At 36.4% G+C, this 12090-nt stretch overlaps 1 protein-coding gene across 1 annotated transcript; it reads left to right on the top strand.

Moving 5' to 3' along the window:
• Positions 1-5821: 5821 nt before the first annotated feature.
• On the top strand, positions 5822-9089 carry LOC113314169 (phosphatidylglycerol/phosphatidylinositol transfer protein-like). Its single transcript, XM_026562930.1, has 4 exons — positions 5822-6112; positions 6452-6556; positions 7247-7413; positions 8698-9089. The coding sequence occupies exons 1-4, from the start codon at positions 6016-6018 to the stop codon at positions 8800-8802; spliced, it is 474 nt and encodes a 157-aa protein (XP_026418715.1). The 5' UTR covers positions 5822-6015; the 3' UTR covers positions 8803-9089.
• The last annotated feature ends 3001 nt before the right edge of the window (positions 9090-12090 follow it).

The following is a 12090-nucleotide window of genomic DNA, read 5'->3' as shown; positions in this document are numbered from 1 at the left end:
AAAATCACTTATATTAGAAATCTTGATCTTTTAGGTTTCAACTTGTATTATTCGTGTGTCGTAAGAATAGTTTTCATATGAAAAAATAGATCACTCTACGATTATGAATTTTTGATTCTGTTGATATATGATGCTTTGACCTACCCTCTAAAATATCTAAAGTCACTGAGTGAGTCCAACCCAATCCCTTTATATATTTATACAACATATAGCCACATTTCATACATTATCCGGGGTTATAAACACAACGAACACATTAAGTGTGGTTGGGGGACTTGAGGTCCACTTATGACACAAGAATGGGAACCACCCTACACCAGGGGTTAGAACTCGTGGTTCTAAATATGTATTGAATGTCTTAATCTTTCATGTTTTGTTTTTTTCGGTTTACGTTACAAATAATTTTAGTGAATGAGAAAATACAAATGGAGTTTTAAATTACAAGTATACTTCTAAAACTCGTGGTTCTAAATATGTATTGAATGTCTTAATCTTTCATGTTTTGTTTTTTCGGTTTACATTACAAATAATTTTAGTGAATGAGAAAATACAAATGGAGTTTTAAATTACAAGTATACTTCTAAACACAGGAGTCGTGCATGTGCACACTGTCATCTTATTGTTTGGAGGAGAACTCAAAATATGGGATATGTTTCGAGAGTATATTGTAAACTTTCAATGTTAAAAATCCTATAATATACCCCCCAAGCCCATTCAGTATCTTAAGTACAGTTTAATTATCAATAAGCAACATTAAAAATTGCTTGTACTGGTATAATATCTACTGAAAAGGAGAGGGTACCAAGTACACCACCAAATTTTTTGTTCGACAACCTGTATAGAAAAAACCTAATACAATTGCAATTATATCTGGTTAAAGAGTTTTCTCTTATCTCTTCCACAATCAATATGTCTAGACAACAAAGTCCGTGAACCTGATTGTGTAGAAGAGTTCTTGGATGATCTCACAAATCAATATCCAATATCAATTTAGTCTTATACAAATCAAGAGGATCTGAATTCTACCAAGTATGAAACTTGTTATCTATATTTCAAGATACGAAATCTGCAGGAACAAGTCTCATTATCGATCACAAATAATAAGGACTTAAACTACCTAGATTTAATATGTACAACTTGTGATAAACAAAGTAATATGGAAAAGTAAAAACCCAAGACACCAGAAGTTTTGCTAACAAGAAAAATCGTACTTGCAGAAAAACCCCGGGACCTCGTCCATCTTTGCAAACCAAATTGTATTAAGCCGCTACATACACAAGCCTACTATACTAGAATGTAGTTGAAACTGAATTCACCCTCTAAGCAATCCAGTTGTAGTCGCGCTCCTTAAAAATATCTTGAACCTCGCGAATCTCTACGCAATTGATTCCCTTAGCTGATGTCCTTTACAGCCTAAAAGTTGCTTCAACCTCAGTGAAGATTTTGGTACCAATTTGTCTCTAACAGATAAGCCTATTTGATTTCCCTTTAGATCGCTTAGATCAAGGCTTGGAAATCTTTCTACAATAGACAAAGCTAGCAGACCTCACGGTTCTGGAATATTTACGCTCAGTCAGCTAAGAAACCTGGATTACTAACCACCTCTCAGGAACAATCTTAAACCGATCAACAAAGATTTGATATTCCCCCCCCCCCCCCCCCCCCCCCCCCCCCCGACCCCCAACCCATCCGCACATATTTGTGTGACTGGGTCATCCATCGTGTATGATGTGTCATCAGATAGTAATACTCTCAGTAATTGGCGTTGACGGAGGTGGAGGAGTGTTCCCTAATTTGTGTGTTATAACTAGTCTGAGTCATATGGAGAGCACGAGATAGCATGCCACACCATCGGAGGAGCTGAGGTTGAGCATCAACCTTGTGTGTCCGACCATGCATAGCTTGTGGAGGCAGAATTCTCCGTTCCGAGTCCCTTCAGTCTTTAAAAAATCTTTCTTTTTAACACCTTTTCATGAGACGACAGACGTATTTTAGCAGTTCCTAATAAATATGCACTAGCGTTATACATTGAGTTCTAGCATCATCGATGCTTTAATAAAATAGTTTGTTCACCGCTCGGTAAGACGATGGTAAGAATTATAAACTGAGAAAGTTATGATTGTGAAAATGTCGGGAAAGTCCAGTAGAAAGAGGTAACAAAGTAGAAAATTTAAATAACAAAATAATCTTTAAGTAAGAAATTGCGACAGTGCTATATACACTTCTCCGCTCACCTCCCTATTCTCCTCCCTGATGAGGTGTGTTTCCATGTGGCACCTAATAAGTACAACTAAAAAAACATGTCACTATACCTAAAACAATTTCATTTCTTTCATTTTCTTTTCCTGTCTCATCTAGTCATCTTCTTCTTTCTCTGTTGTGTAGAAACTCAAAATAAAATTATAAATAGGAAGAACAAAACTTTATACTCTATAGTCATTGGAATCATGATCTTTTTGTAGAACGAAGACTCTAAATCATCTGCTACAGACCTTCAAAGTTCTGCTTCATCTCAACAAAAATAAAAAGTAGATCTAAACATCTAAATTGATTAATCCATTGGAAAACTTATTTTTTCTGGATTTATTTTACTGGCATGATTACAGAATATCAATAAGGGCTTTGGAATCGATCTAAAGAAGGTAACAACAACATCAAGTTTGATTAAAAATCATGATGATGAAAATTAAAAATCAAGATCAGAATAGGTTTAAGATAACAATTTGGTTCATTAGTTCATATTGATTATACTTTTAAACAAATGGGTCATATGCAATTTGATTAATAATCTGATTTTTGATGTTGTGCTGAGTGTGATGTAGTAATGGAAGTGGCCGGTGAGATTCTTAGAAGTTGTAAAGAGTTTTAATTGTTGATTGATAATTGAATCAATGGTACTCAAGAAGATCAGAGGGAATTGATCTGGTGGTTGATGTTTGTCACGGATTGATGATGCTATTCGATGGGAATTTGGGTTTAGTGATGCCATGATTTGAAGAAGATGCAGATGATGCTGCAGTGGTGTTTGTAGCCGGAAATTATAAAGAAGAACTGGAGCTGCTGTTGATTTTGTGATTCATGGATGTAATCGTAATCGATTAGGGTTCTGTGGTGGTTGTATGATTCAGGTAGTGAATCAGCTGAATGCAGGTGCTAAAATGGTTTAAGAAGTTAATAGAAAGGATGGGTTTGTAGTGGTGAATAATTGCAATAGTAACGGAGACATTTACGATCAAAGATTAAGGAAAAAAAAAGAGAGAGAAGAAGAACAAGAGAAGAGCAGAAGAAGTAGTCCACTCAACTCACACGTAAAGAGAGAGAGTTGTAATTTTTTGTCCACTTGGCTCGCCACATCAGATAGGGAGCATAATAGGGAGGGGAATAGCATTTTCGAAGAAATTGTGTACGATATGAGCTAGAATCAATAAGAAAGTATGATCGGTGAGAGTTAAAAAGCAAGGTTGGGACGTGGAAATTCCACTCTCATTTTTAACATATGGAGCAACATATCCAGTGATAGTAAGAGAAATTAGCTCAACCAGTGAACTATTAAAAATCGAAGCTGCTACATTTTCCCCATTCTCTTCCCCCATTAGGTGACACTGTTCTTAGTCCTTGATCCTGTGGATTGAGATTAGCAGGGAGTCCCATTATTATTGGATTTAACCAATGCCTGCATGACACTTAGGTGGGGGAAGGAATTGGGTAAAGAGTGGAGGCATATATATCATTTTCGATTAAAAACCATAAGTTGGTTTCAATGGTCAGACCGTCGGAGATGTTATGGCCATGCGTGATACACGGACTAATAGGCCATACCGAGTTGAACATCTGTTTGGGACTTTAATTTACCGATTAAATGGTGGTGGGTACAGATAGGTACATAGCAATTTCAAATGGTATCAACAAAAAAAGAAATTGCTAATTGAAACGGTATACTCCAATTCCAAAAATTCCACCGAGTCTCACTTGGTCATGGTCTATAAGTTTCTTTTCTACAACAAGCTAAGAAGAAGAACGCATAGGTAACCCATTTACATGGGCCGATGCTTATATGCAGAGTGGTCGTGTGTCAAATAATAGCATGGATGGATCCCGGCAAAGCCACCACTACGACCAACACCTCGTGAAGACGTTAACTCTTCATGTTAAATATAATTGTACATCCAAGAACGTGCTCGTCATAACTACGTGAAAGTGTCACTCTCCCTTCACTTACGTAAGAGTGGATCTTTCTTTTCTTCTTATATTTAATCTTTATTAATTACTAAATCCTTCCTTCTTAATTTATATTCATTCCTAATCAACCAGGTGGAGTAATAAAACACAATCAATCAATAAGCTCGGTTCTTAATCTTTTTCGCCATTCTTTTTTCTTTTTGTGTTAAAATTACGATTTAGGTTGTATACGAGTTTCAACTTTAGATGTCAACATAACAACATCCAATAACATTGTCGGACGGATGTATCCGAACGGAACAGACTAATCTATCTGGGTAATTGTTCGTGTAGTCATGTGACTGGTGTCTGGTGCTTCAGAGCAACCACAGTCATGAGACGGACCAAATACCAAAAGCCAGACTAAAAGCCAAAAAAATTTGGTATTCTGGGTGTTCAAGCGCAATGGGGAACGACCAAAATTTGGTGAAGCGTAACTTATACGAACGCTTGGTGCAGACGGAACTTATACTCACGTTTCTTGACCGAGCGTTCTTTAAAATATGCGTCTGAATGAAATGGAGTTATTACGTGCGCCTGATTGAGGCGTAGGTATAGTTCACGCCTAACATGGGACCGCGATGGGAAGTGCGTTTACTGGGACGGAGAAGTTATGTGCGTCTGATACATACGGAGATAGAAAGTGCGTATGACTCGGGCGGACACAGAAGGTACGTCTGGGTAGGGCGGAAGTATAACAAAAGCCCCAGTTCAGGCGCAAGTATTAACATCGTCGAGTTCAGGCGTAAGTATTAACAGCGTTACACACAGGCATAGTTACAATTAACGTCTGATACGGGACGGACATATAACCAACGTATACCCGGGCGTACTTACTATCAACGCCTGAACTGGGGCGTATTTATTATCAACGCCTGAATGCTTATGCTTGGTCTTAGATATAATCTTAGCTAACTGGTCTTATGCTTGGTCTTAGATAACTGGTCTTAGCTTATGCTTATGCTTGGTCTTAGCTTAACTGGTCTTAGCTAACTGGTCTTATGCTTGGTCCTAGCTTATGCTTGGTCCTAGCTTATGCATTAAGTCTATTTTAAAGTTAGTCATGCATTACACTGGGCGGACATTAAAACAACGCTCCATTGGGACGGAAAATATACCAACGCCCCATTAGGGCGTACAATATAACTACGCCTGTGTTGGGGCGTATGTATTACATGCGTTTGGTTAGGCGGAGTTTATAGATGCACCTGATTCATACGCTAATTGTATCACCGCCCCACCTTCAAACGGTAATTATATTCTCGTCTGATTTCATACGATCACTAAAATCTCGCCTGCTTTCATACGCTATTAATACTTCCGTCCCACTAAACGAAGTTTAGTCTGGGTTGACGACCACATTTGGTCTCAAACCCTAATTTTGGCGACCAAATTTAAGTTTACTCCCTTCCGCTGCGGCACATTTTGAGACCAAATTTGGGTTTAGTCCCCAAATTTGGTCTTGACTGTGGTTGCTGTCAGCTGGCTTAATCAATAGGTTTGTTTTAATAAGAGGGTATTTTGGTAATTTCGAGATATTCTTTTCTTTGGTTCAGTGGTTTTATGAGATAATCCAAAAACAAAACGAATATTTTAAGTATCTTTAACCTATATTTTATTGTGATCCTCAGCTACTTTTCCCCCGCCAACAACCAAGAACAAAAGACCATCAGACCAAACTCTATATTTTATATATCCGGAATCCTCGTATATATCTCAATTTCCAAACCCTAAAATCTCTCATCTCTTTTTCTTCTTCTTCTTTTGTGACTCTAAGAAATTTGTTGAGTTGACTCCATGGCGTCAGTTCAGTTCAAGTTCATTCTCCCGATCTTCCTCGTTGCTGCTTTTCTCATCTTACCTTCGATTCAAGCCAAACCTGTTAAATACTGCGGTAAAAATTTGTCCGATTCTAATTGAGCAAATCCTGATTACATACTTTCGTCATCTGATGTTGATTTTTTGTTGAATCCCGTTTAATTTTGTTTCTCGTGATGGTTATGGAAGAAGTTCTCTTTGATAAATTTGTTAAGTACGTCAGATTTTGTCTTCATCGTCTTTTTCTTGATTTGAGACTCAGATTTGGTGAATTCTGAAAGTCAAACTGTTTGATCTCGAACACAATTGAGTTTTAATTGTTATAGGATTCTTAATTGTGTACCTGTTTCCACTTTCGAATTTTCGATTGATCTAATGCATGTCTAAATTTAGGGTTTTGGTTTAATGACTGCAGATAAGACAGGCAACAACTATGCTGTTAAGATCAGTGGAGTTGACATAAATCCAGAGCCAGTTGTTAGTGGCAAACCTGCAACCTTCAAAATTCATGCATCCACTGGTAATTTCTAAACTTTTAGATTTTTTTATATCTTATATTCTCATGGGTAATTTATAAAGAATGCAAGTATTCCGGAAGTGTGGATTTCTCAGTTATGTGAGATGTTGGTTTACTGATGTTACATATAAACTGTTTGATATTGGAGTTTATATGTAGAATCACTTTGATTTGCGAGTCTGCTACACAATAGTGAGTTCAATTGTGGGGTTTTCGCTACTGTATTAGAGTATCTTTGATGATTCGAGCATCATTGGCTTGATAAGACAAGGGACCGGAATGCAAGTCAGCCACGTGATTGTGGTTGCACTAGATTGGTTTAATAATCAGATAGATTGTTAACCCCATACCTGGTTGTTAAAACTTTATGCTGGGCTGCACTTGATATTGTGGCCCAATGTTTTCTCTTTGTTTTCTCCACTCCCAGCATATCCATATCCTTTACCAGAGGAATCAACTAGCGAAACTTCAGAGTTAGAAATTGAGTATTCGCTCATGTGAGGAGCCCTGTGAATTTAAGATTTCTCTATTTTAACTTTTTAACCCATTTTCCCCAATAGTCTTATCGTGTTTTATTTTACTTGTGCATCTACAAGCAGGTTTGTTTAAGCATGCAAATGTGTTATGGCTGTTCAGACTTTATACATTATCTTTGATACTTATTATTAACAAAATTATTGTCATATCATGTAGAGCAAGAACTGCTTGGAGCAGAATTGGTGCTAGAGGTGCGATACTTTGGGGTCCATGTCCATACTGAGAAACATGATCTGTGTGAGGAAGCAGGAGGTGGTTGCCCCATTAAAACGGGTGACTTCGTGATCTCTCACTCCCAGGACTTGCCTGGATTCACTCCACCAGTAAGTAATCCTTGCTTTTATCTTTTCAAAAATTTAACAGCTACCCAGACCTTCTTCCGCTCTCTTTCATATCCAGCTCCTCTGAGGGCATCAAACGTGGCATGGTGTATTTAAAAGTCCATATGTGAAGTTTATCGACAGTGTCTTCTCTTATTTTCTAAGTGTAGTTTTTGTAATTTTATCTTGTTCGCAATTAGAAAGGATAATATGCTGTTTGAAATGGAAGGAATGGTGGACATGAGGAGATTAGAATACTGATTTAAATGCTAACAAGTCTAATGCCACAAAATTTGATTAAGGGCAGCTAGCATTTACTTTTTTAGCTTTAGAACCTTATTGGTAGTTGAACATGTTATAAAAAAATGGAAAATAATTCAAAAAATTGAAAATGCAGAACCTTGAACACTATTACCCTTTAAACATATCTGTTTGGTTACGGCTTTATTGGCCACCAGCTTTTGGTTTCTTTCATTTAAGCCTTAAAGTCACTATAGACAATATTCTTAAGCCTGTTTCTATTCCATAAGTTGTTAATCTAGGGGAAGGATGATGCCTTTTAATTGTAAGAGAAGCTTTGTCATAGGTTTTTTTTCTTTCTTTTTCTGATCAATAAAACGATATAATTTTATACTAAATATGAAAGAATGAAAAAATTACAACAAGTCGAGATACAAGTACTCAACCCCCAGATCATCTAACACAGGATAGTATGGAACTTTAGTACATCCTACCCAAGGAAACAGCAGTAAGTTACCTATGCCTTGCAAGCTCTTCCCATTTGAAGACGCTTTAAGGGTGACCCTTTGAGCTTTTTCATAGTCTAACTCGCTCTTATTTAATTAATTGATGTATATCAAACCTTGGTTATGGGATTAGACTGCCAATGTAACTTAGGCTACAAAGATTTTCTGCTCTCCCTCACATTACACCCTTTTTGGCTCCACACGTCATACATATCCAAATCAAAGCATATTTGTATGGGTTAATCATAAGTACAATTAGGCATATGCTCTGACTTTACAATCGACAGTCAAGGCATTACACGCTGCACGTGGTTGTGGGGGATTTGCTATGGTTTATGTTATAGTCATCCAGCAACGCAATTTATATATTATTTTTGTGATTCAGGGTTCTCTGCTATGGTTTCTGTTATAGTGCGGAGGCTATGGTTTATGTTATATAGGATGCAAACTTAGTCTTAGTACTTCTCTGCTTTTCTTTAATTTTATAAGATGCTCTGGGGATGATTCTTTGTTTTCTCAATTATTCTTTGTTATTATGTAGGGCCCATACAGCCTCCAGATGAAGATGAACAGTAAAGATGGGGATCAGTTGACATGCATTAGCTTTAATTTCAGAATAAAGGCCGACTATGTTGCTGATATTTGAGTGCCTAGAAGTCTTGCTTCTTCAACCGTATATCCTGTGAAAATATCAATGTAAAGATAAATCTAGTTATGGTTCTCTATCTTGTGTCTGCTCCAGCATTCCATGCTTGTGCTAATATTATGAATACATCTTTTATGTTATTCGATATCTTAAAATGTGGATCTGCATGTATTTTGTTCCTAGTTTTTAAAACATATTCTGCTGTGAGATTAATTTCTTTTCGTAATATTTAGGTTAAAGTAAATCAATGAAATAAATGGCATGGCGGTTAGAACATCTACTTGTAAGTTTGTGCCATGTTGATTATATCGTCTTAGAAGTTGTAGAAATTTGTGATTCAAGTTCCTTGATTGAAGATTTTTTTATATTCAATTCACAAACGTAGTTGCTCATACTCTCATCATAGGTAGCAAAGCTGCTACTCTTGCCAACAAATAACTAGGAATAGAGGAATAAGAAACCTCTAAAAAAAATTACACAAATGATTTCACATTGAATATGATCCTGCTATGATTAATCAATTAAGGCAATTCCTACGGCAATTGTGAAACTCAAAAGTTTACCTATGGCAATTGTGAAACTCAAAAATGCGGGACGGAACATCGAGATACATGCGGGTGCTGGACGGAACATCAAGATACACGCAGGTGCTGAAAATCCTCTGGCGGGTGCTGGACTGAACATCAAGATACATGCGGGTGCTACGTTTTCAAAAGCAAAAAACTAGTCATATTTTTACCACTATAAATTACCACCATCTTCAAACACTTCACTCACATCAAAATTCACTTCTCTTGAATTTTCTCTACTAATCTATTTTAAAATTTTAGTTCATTGTTTAATATTTGTCAAGTGAAATGTCTGAAAAGGCTATAACACTTTTTTGAGATGCAAAACTTGAAGTTGTTGTTTCTAAGATATGCGGAAATTTTAAAAAGATTGAAAATAGTAAAAGGGAAGAGCAAGTTTTATAAGTTAATCCAAAAAAATGTTCCGCTAAAAGGCAAAGAAAAGCTCTGGTTTTGAAAGTTAACGACAAAAAATTCAAAAGCAAAGGGGAAACAGTTCATGAGCGCGTTGAATGGAAGATACGTCAAATGAAGATAAACAGGAGGCCAAAGATTGCACTTGATTTTTATTGAAGTTGTTAGTTTAGTTCTTATTTTATATCTTGTAAAAGAAGTGGCAATAATTAATTAATGAAAATATTTAGGCCTTAAATTAGACTTCTAAGTGATACTTGTTACATGACATATATAATAATTGAATTTGTTAGAGCATTGTTCGGTTGAACTGACAAGTGTTGCTATCTCAAACTTGTTGTCAAATTTAGTTGCCAAAACTATATCTTGATTTCTAGTCTACAATTAGTAATTAAGTCTCGGATTAGGATAGAAGATGTAGTTGAGAAACGGACATCACGACAGTCATCATTGCGTTCTACCGTTTGAAGGCGAAGATCAACCGAAGCTTTTGGAGATCTTCCTCAACAAAAGGTAAGTGAAGACTGAACCACCTATTTCTCAAGTTATATTCACCTTTCCATCTTTGAGACGTTGTCGCATAACTAATTAGACTATCATAAGCATATCAAATTTCGAGTCAAGATTCTTCTTGTAATTAGTCCTCGAAATATGACTAAGCTAATGAACATTTCATATTTGATGAATTTCGGTTAAGAATAATTTATTGTTCGCAATCAAAATCATGATTCAAGATTATCATTCGAAAATAGTCTGGAACAGTGATATGTGTCATTAATGTTATTCGGGAATGTTTCGAATCAATTTAGAGAAAAATATAGAATTATTATACGTTCGGGTACAAGACAGTGTATATATCAGTCTTACAAATTGGGAAAACTGTTATAAGTCTGAAGCCGTAATACATGTACTCAGTACACGTAGCGGAGTAGCTATATGTCGACAAACAGATTTTTGGTACGAATATTAGTATGCACACCTTTAAAAGTCTGTGAACTTGTGAATTCAGATCGGTACGTAAACCAGTGCGCGTTTTAGAAAAGAATTGTTGGTTACGGAACTGGTTTGGTATCCGTACCGGTACACGCACCAGAAAAGTTCGTGAACTCTGGAACTTGGCTATGTTTAAATGGATCCATACCAGTACGCATACCGAAAAAGTTATGTGTTAACTCCGGAACTCGGTTATGTTTAAATGGTTTACATACCGGTACACGTACTGAAAAAGTTCTGTGAAGACCGGAACTCGATAATGTTATAAAGTATACATATCAGTACACGTACCATGATATAACTGTTCACGAACAGGTTTAAGTACTTGTACCTTGTACGCCTACTTACCACATCGATTAATTTCCATGATAATTAGCATTTGAATAATCTCTAAAAAACACCATAGACATATTTGATCACATGATTGTGTTTTGAGTTGACTCTTAAGTGTTTATGAAAATGTTCAAGCTTATAGTTTTGTTGGCTAGCTTAGGCTAACCATTCATGAGTGTGGCCTTGCATGGTTTGGCTATGGTTCATCCTAACCAGAGTGTATATCTTGATTATGTAAATCAGATTCAAAGATTCATCTAACGGTCGATATTGTTTGCTTGGTTCCAAAGCAATCTTAGCTTAAACCTATGCTTTGAATGTCTATATAAGGGAACCGCAAACTATATAAGGGAACCTCAAACAACTGGGATCTTTGAATCCCGACACTACTTTTTTTTTGTGTCCTAGTTGTAAAACTAGAGTCGCCCTCTTCCTAAAACCCTTTTAGGGTTTAGCGACTACAAAGACTTCATATGGATTCGTGAAGCCAGGTCCAGATATTATTTATCTGATAGATAGAGTATCCCGATCTTGTTCGATTATTAAGTTGATCACTTGAACAAGATAGACAGTAATCTCCAAAGTTCTCTTCGTCTCAGATTTTTTTGATTCTGTTAGAGCACTGCTCGGTCAAACTCGCAAGCTCGTTGTTATCTCAAGCTTGTTTGTCAAGTTTAGTTGTCAAAACTATAAGTCTTGATTTCTAGTCTACTTAAAGTTATGTCTCAGATTAGGATAAAATGTGTAGTTGAGATTTAGACTTCACGACATTCATCGATTGAAGACGAAGAACTACTGAGGAGAGCTTGTGGAACTTCATCAACAAAAGGTATGTGGAGACTTGAACTCATCTATCACTTAGAAGTCTATTTTATTCTATCCCCTATTGAAACAAAGTCGTATAGTTATATAGACTTTACGTTATACACATTTGATATTTCGAGCTGAGTTTAACTCGCTTATATCTTTCTCGAAATAT

The sequence above is a fragment of the Papaver somniferum genome, chromosome 9 (genome assembly GCF_003573695.1).
Source record: "Papaver somniferum cultivar HN1 chromosome 9, ASM357369v1, whole genome shotgun sequence".
Classification (NCBI taxonomy): Eukaryota; Viridiplantae; Streptophyta; class Magnoliopsida; order Ranunculales; family Papaveraceae; genus Papaver; species Papaver somniferum.
This window is presented reverse-complemented; position numbering and strand designations above follow the sequence as displayed.

What these genes read in the sequence shown, in the direction of transcription:
- LOC113314169 (XM_026562930.1), top strand. Translation starts at nt 6,016, where the DNA reads ATGGCGTCAGTTCAGTTCAAGTTCATTCTCCCGATCTTCCTCGTTGCT. An exon ending in CAAAATTCATGCATCCACTG is followed by an intron (nt 6,557 to 7,246) that starts GTAATTTCTAAA and finishes CATATCATGTAG; the next exon opens with AGCAAGAACTGCTTGGAGCA. An exon ending in TGCCTGGATTCACTCCACCA is followed by an intron (nt 7,414 to 8,697) that starts GTAAGTAATCCT and finishes GTTATTATGTAG; the next exon opens with GGCCCATACAGCCTCCAGAT.